We start from the raw sequence: 12,321 nt of genomic DNA, 5'->3' as shown, positions 1-12,321 counted from the left end.
ACGTTTGCCTCAGGAAAGCGCCTTTGAACAATCCTTCTTCATAGGCTTTATTTTCTTGGCTATATTTTTCGAGGTAGTTTAACCTGTGAACATTCCTACATCAGAGGCTTTATTTTCTTAATGGGTTAAGTTCGGAAAGCACTTTTACAGCTATATTTCATGAACATTTTCCTTTGGAAAGTGCCTTTACTGTTGTATTTCGGGAAGGCATTTTAGCCTTAGAATTAACCCGTGTGGAGGTTTTTAATTCTTTAGTTGGGCTAAGTTTGGAAAGTGCTTGCTTGGCTATACTTCTCAAATTTTTATGCTCAGGAAAGCACCTTTACGACTATATTTCCCGATAATTGTTTTTAGGTAAAGTGCCTTGTCGGCGGTATTTACCAAAGCATTGTTTGACATTGTAATTTCGGAAGATTCTTATTGACAATGTATTTTACAATGGAAAATCATAAAGGTTAATCTTCTTAAGGTGTTCAGCATTCCATGGCCTCGGGAGTGGTTTGCCCTCGGAATCCTCGAGGTGATATGCTCCTGCTCTCAGGCATCCGATTACCTTGTACGGTCCTTCCCAATTTGGAGCTAGTTTTCCCTCGGCTGGGTCCATGGTGGCGATAGTAACTTTTCAAAGGACCAATTCTCCCAGCTTGAAGCTTCAGTGCTTGACCTTCTGATTGAAGTACTGAGCTACTCTCTCCTGGTAGGCTGCCATGGTTAGTTGGGCCTAGTCCCATTTCTCCTGTAGCAAGTCGAGGTGTAGCTTGAGGCCTTCATCGTTGGTCTCTGGCCGAAAGGTCTCCACGGCGAAGCTTCCCTATCCAACCTCGGCTAGGATGACTGCTTCAGTCCCAAAGGCTATCGCGTAAGGAGTCTCTTCGGTTGGCGACCTCTTCGTAGTTCGGTATGCCCAAAGAACTTTTGGGAGATCCTCGGCCTAGTCTCCCTTGCGCTCACCCAGCTTCTTCTTCAAAATTTTGCAGATGGTCTTTTGGTGGCTTCTACTATCCACTTGGGGATGTTTCGGGGATGAGAAGTAGTTTCGGATGTGGAACTTTGGACACCATTCTCAGAATGAATTGCAGTCAAATTGCTTGCCGTTATCTGTGACAAATGAGTGTAGAATGCCATATCGACAAATTACATTCTTCCAGAAGAACCGTTCTATGCATTTGGCTGTGATGTTCACTAGGACGTTCACTTCTGCCCATTTGGTGAAGTAATCCACAGCTACCACCGTAAATTGAACACCCCCCTTTCCTCGGGGTAATAGTCCTACTATATCCACCCCCCATTGCGAGAAAGGTTAGGATGAGGAAATTGAACTTATCCCCGGGGGGTTGCTTGATAACATTGGTGAAGCGCTGGCAGTTGTCGCAATTCCTGATCGTTTTCATCTAATTCCAACTCATGTTTGGCTAGTAGAACCCTGCTCTAACAGCTTTGTGTGCCAGCGCCCTTGCTACTGCATGACTGCCACAGACTCCTTCATGAATCTCTCGGAGGATGTAATCACCTTCCTCCTTGGAGACACACTTGAGAAGAGGTAACATGAAACCCCGTTTGTAAAGGGTCCCATTTGCCATGGTGAGCAGAGCATCCTTAGTCCTCAGTTGGATTGCTTTCTTCTTGTTGGCTGGAAGAGTTCTCCTAGTACTCAACTAGCTCTTTTACCGACTTTGGCATCACCTCTATTGCTAAAACCATTATTTTATCGGTTATAGCAGGCTTGAGTATAATTTGTATTGGCTTGTCAGTATCTTCCATGCCATCGTCTGTTACCGAATCCATCCGAGCTAAATGATTCGCCCTTTCATTCTCTTCCCTTAGGATCTTGATGATGCAGAATTTTTTGAAATTTTTTTTCATTTTTGTACTTTGGATAAGTACAGCTTCATCTTATCCCCTTGGCTTCGAATTCTCCTCAGATGTGTCTAACAATCACTTGAAAGTCACTTCGTACTTCAATGAATTCTGCTCCCATTTCCCGAGCCAAGCTAAGTTTGGCTAGGACCGCTTCATACTCGGCTTCGTTGTTGGTATTCTTGAACTCCAATCTTAAGGAACTACACAACTCTTCTCCGTTTGGTGTGATCAACACCACTCCGGCTCCACCGTTCTTCTTTGTGGATGACCCATCTATGTAGACCACCCATGTTTCGTCCCTCGGCCACTCCTCTATTTTTGGCATATTGGTGAATTCTGCCAAAAAGTCTGTGAGTGCCTGGCCCTTGATGGCATTCCAAGGGATGGACTCAATGTCGAACTCCCCGAGTTTGATTACCCAATTCGCTAGTCTGCTGTACAGATCTAGCTTCTGAAGAACCTTCTCCAGTGGGTATTCGGTTAGCACCTTGATTGTATCAGCCTGGAAGTATGGCCAAAGCTTCCTTGATGCAATGGTCAAGGTGAAGGCTAGCTTCTCCATTTGCACATATCTTTCCTTGGCACTGTTGTGCAAAATACTCACATAAATTAATAGGCAAATAATCGGTACGTTTTACTTGCAAGTGCACGAGATCAAAACGATTGTATAGGGTGCAATTATGAGATCATTCCCACAAGGATTGTTGATTTTGTTTAAAACTGAATTTCTGAATTAAATTTCCAAACTGTCATAGATTCGTAATGTTGAAAGAGCTAAAGATAATGAAAAGGTTAGGGATTTGACATCGACCATTGATCAGACTAATTAAGATACAAATACGCCAAGGTTTCATTCATGTTGATATATTTAATGTTCGTCAACCTAAGGGCATGGTATCTACTCCTTAAGCTATTGATTTCCCTAAGCAATGAATTAGGTATGAAATCTTCTCTAATTCTTTTCTTCCCTAAAGGATTTAACATGGTATCTACTAAGTTGTTCTTTAGGAAAACATAAATCTATGGAAATCGACCAACACATGAAGCCTAGGGCATGGTATCTACTCTTAATTCCCCATGTTGATTACTCCGAGAATCCGTGATGAGATTCTTTTGTTACTTTATTATGCCCAGGAATCGGTCATCCAAATTGACTAAATTAACAGATCCACATATGCACATGATAATTAAACACATTTATATGGGGAATTCAAATAAATAGGAACAAATCAATTTAAATAAACCAAACCAAGATTGTAACAAAGGGATAATTGAAATCCTAAAAAGACATAATTAGGGCTTCAATCTAGCCCCTAACAAAAGTATTTAGCTAGACATAATAAAAATAAACTAAAAAGAAAAGAAAAGGAAAGAAGAAACCGGAAACGACTCCTGGAAGTAGCTCAAAATTCTGCTCTTTAAAAATGTGTATTTTCTATGAGGCATAGAGGCATATTTATAGGCTTAGGAAAAACCTAAAGTCTCTAGAAAACCTAATAAACTCAGAGGTCAGTCTCCTAATTCAACTAGGGAACTGAAAACCTAATCTGAAGTGAAAAAGAACTTCTGCTGCATCTGGGCCCTTCAAGTGCGGTTGATTGCATCCTGCGATCGATCTCTTGTGTGCCGTGCTCGAGCTTTCTGCTTCTGCGCTCGAGCGTTGTTGTGCTCGAGCCTATGTGATGCGTTCGTTCCTTGCTTTTTGCAGCTTCTTCCCAAAATGCTCTTGTAGCTTGTAGCGTTTCCAGAAATGCTTCCTTTTATTCAAAGACCTAGAAAAAGACAGAAAACACAAAAAGGATGTAAAACAACACAAAATAACAAAACTAAGAGATTAACAAGTGTAAATTAAGGGCTAAAATATGACTATTTTAGCCCTTATCATGAACCCCTTAATGCTCGACTGATGAAGTATACCGGCTTTTGGACGCCTTCTTCTCGAATTAGGGTTGCATTAACTGCAATTGGAGATACGGCTAGGTATAAATACAACACTTCTCTGAGAAAGGTTCAGCTTAATTGAGGTGGTCTAGCTAGGTACTTCATTAGCTGTTCGAAGGCTTGCTCGCACTCCTCGAACCACTTAAATGCCTTTCTTAAAATCTTGAAGAAAGGGAAGCACTTGTCAGTTGACCGTGAAATGAACCCATTTAGCTCTACAATCCTGCCCATTAGTACCTAAAGCTACTTTGTGTTCTTCAGGGATTGCATATCCAGGATGGCTTGGATCTTTTTAGGGTTGGCTTTCATTCCTCAGTTAGACACCATATAACCGAAGAATTTCCCTGAGGACACTCTAAAAGTGCACTTCGCGGGATTGAGCTTCATCCCGTATTGCCTTAACGTCTTAAATGTTTCTTGCAAATCATGGGTGTGGTCTAGTGGTAACACACTCTTGACGAGCATGTCATCGACATATACTTCCATGTGTCTACCAATCTACTCTCGAAACATCTTGTTCATCAGCCTCTGATAAGTGGCTCTAGCATTCTTTAAACCAAATGGCAAGTCCTCTTAGCAGTACAAGCCTCGGTCCATGATAAAGGCAGTCTTGTCTCGGCCTGCTGGGTGCATGTAAATCTGGTTATAGCCAAAAAATGCATCCATGAAACTAAGCAGCCCATATCCAACCATTGAATCCACTAACACATCAATGCGTGGAAGTGGAAAGCTATCCTTCAGGTATGCCTTGTTCAAGTTGGTGATGTCTACGCACGTCCTCCATTTCCCATTGGACTACTTGACCAATACTACATTGACCAACCAATTAGGATAATAGACCTCTTCGATGAACCAAGCCTTGAGCAACTTCTCCACCTCTTCAGCTACAACCATGTTTTGTTTGGGAGCGAACTTCCTTCTCTTTTGCTTCACCGGCTTCATCTATGGATCCACATTTAACTGGAGGACAATCTCCTCGGGGCTGATCCCTGGCATGTCCTCATGCGTCCATGCGAACACCTCCATATTTTCCAGAAGAAAGTTGACAAGGCTTTCTTGGACTTCTGGGTTAGTTGTTAGCCGATCTTGACAACCTTGCCATCCCTCACAACAACCTCTACCAGCTCCTCGGCTGGTTCATTCTCTTTTCTACTGCCCACATTACTGATTGTTAGGGGCGTAGATCTCGAGGGTTTCTTCAGGGAAGTGTTGTAACACTTCCTTGCCACAACCTGGTCTCCTCCGACTTCCCTGACTCCTTCACTCGTTAGGAACTTCATCTTCAGCTGGTAAGTTGAAGTTGCAGCTTTCAACTTGTTCAATGATGGCCGACCGATGATTGTGTTGTAGGCAGATGGTCGGTCAACCACCAGGAAATCCACCGTTGCTTGCTTGGGGGCTGTTCTTACTTTAACAGGAAGATAGATGAGCCCCATTGGCTGAACTTGCTCTCCTGTAAATCCAACTAGGGGTGAGCCAAATGGCCAATACAAGATATCATCTAAGCTTCCGTTATCCACCAAAATCCAGTGAATGGAGTGGTTAGCCACTGTCACTATCACCACCAATGCGTCATTGTGGGGCATTGACACCCCCTCTACATCTTATTCTGAGAATGTTAGAATCATCAGGTCTTTCTTTTGGCCTTGGAAGGCCTTTCAAGAAAGAGAACCTCTTCTGTATTCACTTTCCTTGTGTGAACCTTCCTTGGATAGTTGGATTCGCCTCCACCAACTATTCCTCTGGCAATCGTATGGATTTCACTTATCACATCTTGATTCCAAGGATGTGGGTGGTTGTCCCAATCTCTCCTCAGCTCAGCATCTTGTCTTTGCCTCACATTCCGCCCTCTTTCGAGGTCTTCATGGTTGGATTCTAGCTGCAGAGGCTCTTGAGGATTTCTACCCCTATTCCTCTGGTCAGCTAAGAACCCCACCAACTTGCCATTCTTGATGAAGTTCTCAATCTCTTTTCATAGAGATATGGAATCCTCAGTCAAATGACCGTGGTTGTTGTGGTACTCACAGAACTTTTGGTTGCTGTGTCTCTGCGGAGGAGCCCACATCCTTGTTGGCCATTTAAAGTTAGGATCCCTTCTGATCTCCATGAATACCTCAGTAACGCTGGTATTCAGTGAAGTGTTGTGCCAAATACTGCCTAAATTAATAGATAATATTTAGTGCGTTTTACTCGCAAGTGCACAAGATCAAACGATAGTTTAGTGCAGCAAGTACTAGATCGATCCCACGGAGATTGTTGATTTTATTTAGAATTAATTAAAATATTGAAATATCAAAGTTGTCACGATATTGACATTATGAAAAGATAAAAAGATAAATAAAAGGTAGGGCATTGATATCCACCATTAATCATACTTAGATAATATAACAATATGCCAATGATCCAATCATATTATGAATGCCTAATGTTTACCAACCTAAGAGTATGGGTGTCTACTCCTTAAGCTATTGATTTCCCTCAGCAACAAATTAGGCATGGGTGTCTACTCTAATTCTTTTCTTTCTTAAAGGATTTAGCATGGGTGTCTACTAAGTTGTTTTTTAAGAAAGGATACATATGTGGAAATCGACAAACATATGAGGCCTAGGGCATGGGTGTCTACTCCTGGTTCCCCATGTTGATTAACCTAAGAACCCGGTGTAGAATTCTTTTGTTACTCTTATTAAACCCAGGACTCGATCATCCAAATTGATTTAATTAACTAGTCCATACCTTATGCATATGTTAATCAGACAAACACATATGAGGAATTCAAGAAAACATGAATTAATCAAGTTAAACAACACAATATGATTATCATAAAGGCGCCAATATTAAAATATTAAATAAACATAATTAGGGCTTCAATCTAGCCCTCCTAAAGAGTTAGTTACACATAGTTAAAATAAAACTAAAACGAAAAGGGAAAGAAAGAATCGGAAACCGCTTATAGAAGTAGACTCTAAATTCTTCTCCTAAAGTTGTGTCTATTAAAGGATGATTATTCTAAAGATTTAGAGGTCTATTTATAGGCTTAGGAACACTCTAGAAACCCTAGAAATCTTAGCTTTCACGTTCTAAGTCGCTTAGGGTTTTGAAAGGTTGAAAAGGTGAACTTTCCGGAATAGGGTGCTGCTGACTTTCTCCCCACGCATGGGTGCGCTCGATCACAGCCTGTGTGTGCTCGATTGCAGGACTGTGATCAATCATATGTGTTGGGCTCTCGATCGCAAGTGCGATTGAGGCTGTTGCTTGTGCGCACAAGCGCACACCTTGCGCTCGTCTGGTACTCTTGCTTGTAGTGCGCTTGATCGCAGCTCCCCTGCAATTGATCGCACTACCAGAGCCTCCAGCTTTTTCCAAAATTGCTCTTTAAGCCCGATACTTCCAGATTTGCTTCATTTTCTTCCAAAAACCTATAAAACCAGGAAAATACAAAAATAAAATAAAATTGTACGAACTAACAAAACTAAGGAATTAACACATATAAGTTAAGGGCTAAAATATGAATATATTGGCACTTAACACGGAGTTAGTCTCTGGCCCTGCTAGCACAGTGGCTCAACCTTCTTTCTCGAAGTCTTTGGGCTTTTCTCCTCTTCCTGTTCTTCTCAGAGCTCTTCAATACTACCTTGCTGCTGCTAGCCTCTACTTGGCCGACCTTTGCTTTACACTTCATCAAAGCCCCAATAGTTTCATCCTGGTTGACGAACTCCTCAGCTTTGTTCATAAACTGCCGAAGAGTTACTAGCGTCGGTCTCCAAGCTAACTCGGCCATCAGTGGCCCTTCGGCCCTGATCCCATTCATCAAAGCTGAAAGCACCGTCTCATCTTTCACGCTTTCCACACTTAGCTTCTCCCGGTTGAATCTGATGATGTAGTCCTTCAAGAACTCACTCTTTCCTTGCACAAGGGATAGTAGGTAGCCTGGATTCTTCTTCCTCTTCCGGATTGCCAGAAATTGGCTTAAAAATTGGCGTTTGAGGGTATTGATGCCATCGATGGATTTGGGAGGCAGCCTCCCATCCATTCTATGGCAACTCCCTTGAAGGCCAGAGGGAAGGCTTGGCATACGATCTCGTCGGGGGTATCATGGAGAATGAGGTGAGCTTCGAAGCTCTCCATATGGTCGGTCGGATCTCAACAACCATCGTATTTGTCAACACAGGGTACCTTAAACTTATCGGGAAGGGGAAACCTCATCACCCGATCAATGAAAGGCAGGCTTGTGTTCTGCATCTGATCCTCGGCCACTGATCCGTCTTCTCCATTAGCTATTTGCCGAGCCATCTCAACATACTTCTTCTTCAGATCCTCCACTTCTGTATCAAGGCCCGGTGTTGTGCAAAAATATACCTAAATTAATAGGTAAATTATTGTACGTTTTAACTCGCAAGTGCACAAGATCAAAACAATAGTATAGTAGGCAAATACGAGATCATTCCCACGAGGATTGGTAAATTATGTTTAGAAATAAATTCCTATTTAATTAAACATATAAAATTCAATTGTCACGATTGAATTTAGATAAAAGAAATAAAATAAAAGATAACCAAAAACTAAAAAGGATTAGGGTTTTGATATCCACCACTAATCAGACTAATTAAGATAACAATATGCCAATGCGTCAATTATACTAGTATAATTAATGTTTGCCAACCTAAGGGCATGGGTGTCTACTTCTTAAGCTATTGATTTCCCTAAGCAACGAATCAGGCATGGGTGTCTACTCTAATTCTTTTCTTTCTTAAAGGATTTAGCATGGGTGTCTACTAAGTTGTTCTTTAAGAAAGCATAAATCTGTGGAAATCGACAAACACACGAGGCCTAGGGCATGGGTGTCTACTCCCGGTTCCCCATGTTGATTAACCTAAGAATCCGGTGTGGATATCTTTTGTTACTCTTATTAAACCCAGGACTCGATCATCCAAATTGATTTAACTAACTAGTCCATACCACATGCATATGTTGGCCAGACAGACACATATGAGGAATACAAGATAACATGTATTAATCAAGTTAAAAACACCAAAATATAATTGTAGCAAAGGCACCAATATTGCAATCATAAAAAGACATGATTAGGGCTTCAATCTAGCCCTAATAAAAATATAAACTACATAACAAAAATAAAAGGGTGGAAGAGAAGAAAAACCCAAACTCCTCTTGATGTAGCCTTCAATTCCTTTCCAGAGCTTGTGCCTCTTTTCTCCACACTTATTCCTAGAAACTAAGAGGTCTATTTATAGGCTTTAGAAGTCCTTGTGACACTAGTAAACCTAAAAAATTCGTAGGGTTTTAATCCTATTACAAGTGGAAATTGGAAAACCCTAATATGGAAGGAAAAGGAGTCTGTTCGTAGCTTCTAGAATTCTCCAGCGCACAAGTGCGATCGATCACAACCCGTGTGCGATCGATCACAGTGTACCTATGATCGATCACACTACCAGAAACTCCAACTTTTCCAAAATTCTCTCTTCGAGCCCAAATCTTCCAAATTTACTTCATTTTCTTCCAAAAGCCTACAAAAGCAAAGAAAATACAAAAAGAAAGTAAAATGGCCTAATTAACTAAAACTAAAGGATTAAAACATACAAGTTAAGGCCTGAAAATATGAATATTTTAGCACTTATCAGCCGGCTCAATATATTTTGGGGCCTTAGGCAAAACTTTGAAATTGGGCCTTATTTTTTAAAAAAAGTAATATATATATATATATTATATTTTTATTTAAAAATCATTCTTCTCGCTTTTTGAGATGCAAAATTACTGATTAAGTTTTTATATTCAAGATTTTTCTAACATCTTTTTTTTAATTGATAATATGGCTAATCCATTTAATCTCTCTTGTGACATTGTTGATCTTAGGTAGGATTTTATCAATTTTAATTTTGAAAAACTTCTTTCAGCAGAAGCAACTGTAACAGATATTGTCAATAAAATTCTATAAGCAATACATGCATTTGGAAAAGAAAGTCTTTTTATATAATTTAATATGTCAATTGGAGCACTTTCTTCTATTTGTAAAATTTCTTTTAAAACTTGTAAATCTGAAAATAAATCTAAACCATCAAGATCATGTTTTAGGAAACCTTCTAGATTAAGACATTTATTTTGCAAACCATCATCATCTATTGATTTTAATTTTTTAAAATTAAATAAAAAACCAAAAATATTTTCGTATATTTGAAATTGTTCAAACCTCCTCTGAATTGAAGAAATAGCTTGATCTACTACATATAAGAAGTAAACAATTCTAAAAAATTCTTCAGTAGATTCTGTTGTCTCGTAACTCATCAATATTTTGATGAATTTCTTGTTCATTTATGAGTTTTTCACCTAAATTATCCTCAATATTTTGTTTATTGTTAATAACAAATTTATTTAGAGCCACTCTTTGAGATTCAATCAATTTGTATACTTTTCTCTGTTTTTTTTTTTTATTATTATGTTTTTCATATCCAGATGCATATTTTCTAGCAGACATGTTTAGTTAAAAATATTAACAAATTAAACAAACATGATTTATCAAAAAAAATTATGACTAATAAAATAAATCACAAAAATAGAACAATTAAACCTGATTTGGCAAAGGAATTATGAAGCGGTTCTTGGAGACTTGAAGCGGAAGAGAAAATTAGCAATTTATCACTTGGCAGATAGGCAAAGAAGAGAAACTCAGAAAAGGGCGAGCAAAGAAGAGAGGCAGACAGATAAAGAGTGGTATTTAAAATGTCCCAAGTAGCCAGGGTTATACTCTATGGAGTCTATGTTTTTGGCTGTTGCCTATCCCTAGATAATATAATAGGAAATAAATCAATAATTTTTTATTTGTGATGATTAGAATTTCTCACCAAATTCTCATCATTTATAATAAATCATTTTTTTTCTTGAATTATTTCTAGAATTTATAATGGACTTATTAATTGGGGCCTTAAATTTTGATGAAATTTTTTTTTGGGTCTTATTAAAAAAAATTTGAGCCTTAAATTTTTTTGATTTTTTTTTTGGCATTTTTAAGACCCAATTTTTTATGAAAAAAAAAAAAATTGGGCCTTAAATTTTTTTTTGGTCAAATTTTTTTTTTTTTTTTTTTGCCTAATTTTTTTTTTTTTTGGCCTTATTAAATTGGAGCCCTAGGCGAGGGCCTAACTCGCCTAGGGCTTGAGTCGGACCTGTAGACTGTATCTACATCGGTCTCATGATGTCTTTCATTGTGAGATCTTTCATGACAAGACTCTTCATGGCGGGATCTCTCATGACGAGATTCATCATGATGGGATTTTTCACGATGTGAGTGCTTGTCACCTTGCACAATCATATTATGACTGCCATGAACTGAACTCTCACGTTTGTCATGACCTACGGGTTGCTTCTCTCTGCGTCTTTGTTCACGCCTCTCATCATGGTCTCGTTCCCTTCTAGTAGGAAGCTGGGAGACGAGTTCTTCATTCTACTTCTTCATGGCCTGAATAGACTCGGTGATCCACTTCATTAACTCTTCCAATGAAGAGGTCTGAGCATTAGGATCATTGGATGTTCTAGGAACTCCAGCTTGAACATTGCCATCGGGGTTTGAATGTGTCAACACCATGTTGGATTTTTAAGTGGTATGAACTGATGAAAATCAAAGTTCCCACAGACGACGCCAAATTGTTGATGACAATTTTCCGATGAGTGTGATGTGGCATGATTCCCGAGGAGTGGTACAATGTCAGAGGAGTTGCCAGGTTGCAAAAGAAGAAAAGAATAGGATAAGAGCTGCCGGTGGTGTGCCAGCGGGGGAAGCTCCGATGCCTAAGTTAGTAAATGATTTGGAAGGAAGAAAGAAATTTAGCAAAGAGAGCTTGAGAGAGAGAGTTTGAGGTTCAAGGTTGTGATTACCAAAATAGTGAACTGGGGTCTCCCTTTTATAGGGATGAAGTTGCAGTTGTCTCCCCGTAAACCTCGGCCCCACGTTCCTGAGGATCCATGTTTGCAATATGTGTAGTGGGTTGTGGGATACTCCACGATCATGAAACGTGGGGTATGTTGGTGGGTGGCTTGGCCTCGCTTGCATCGAATGTGGGTGCCCAAGTAACCCTCGGGTACACGTGTGTCAGGTTTTGCGCTGATAGCTGTTGTGCAAAAATCTACCTAAATTAATAGGTAAATAATTGTACGTTTTAACTCGCAAGTGCACAAGATCAAAACAATAGTATAGCAGGCAAATACGAGATCATTCCCACGAGGATTGGTAAATTATGTTTAGAAGTAATTTCCTATTTAATTAAAAGATAAAATTCAATTGTCACGATTGAATTCAATAAAATAAAAGATAAACAAAAACTAAAAAGGATTAGGGTTTTGATATCCACCACTAATTATATTCAATTAATATAACAATATGCCAATGCTTTGATCAAGTTATGCATATTTAATGTTTGCCAACCTAAGGGTTAAACTCTAACGCCTTAAGCTATTGATTTTCCTAAGCAACAAATTAGTCACTTGGTCCATGCTCTAATTCTTTTCTTTCCT

The 12,321-nt window shown here is 39.4% G+C and overlaps 2 protein-coding genes across 2 annotated transcripts; both read right to left on the bottom strand.

The window, feature by feature from the left end:
* Positions 1 to 1,918: 1,918 nt before the first annotated feature.
* Positions 1,919 to 4,743, bottom strand: LOC148584136 (uncharacterized). Its single transcript, XM_088518762.1, has 2 exons — positions 4,625 to 4,743; positions 1,919 to 2,444 (listed from the first exon to the last, which is right to left on the bottom strand). Exons 1-2 carry the CDS (start codon positions 4,741 to 4,743, stop codon positions 1,919 to 1,921), a joined length of 645 nt encoding a protein of 214 aa, XP_088374888.1.
* A 134-nt stretch (positions 4,744 to 4,877) lies between these two features.
* On the bottom strand, positions 4,878 to 5,387 carry LOC148584135 (uncharacterized). The gene has a single exon (XM_088518761.1). The coding sequence runs from the start codon at positions 5,385 to 5,387 to the stop codon at positions 4,878 to 4,880; it is 510 nt and encodes a 169-aa protein (XP_088374887.1).
* Positions 5,388 to 12,321: the final 6,934 nt, after the last annotated feature.

Source organism: Corylus avellana, chromosome 8, assembly GCF_965113065.1.
Source record: "Corylus avellana chromosome 8, dhCorAvel1.hap1.2, whole genome shotgun sequence".
NCBI lineage: Eukaryota > Viridiplantae > Streptophyta > Magnoliopsida > Fagales > Betulaceae > Corylus > Corylus avellana.
Note: the sequence above shows the minus strand (reverse complement) of the source record. Positions and strands in the feature narration are given on the sequence as shown.

Coding starts and splice junctions, on each gene's coding strand:
- LOC148584135 (XM_088518761.1), bottom strand. CDS start 5,387: ATGCCCCACAATGACGCATTGGTGGTGATAGTGACAGTGGCTAACCAC.
- LOC148584136 (XM_088518762.1), bottom strand. CDS start 4,743: ATGAAGCCGGTGAAGCAAAAGAGAAGGAAGTTCGCTCCCAAACAAAAC. Junction 2,445..4,624: donor GAGGTCTATTATCCTAATTG/GTTGGTCAATGT, acceptor TTTGCACAACAG/TGCCAAGGAAAGATATGTGC.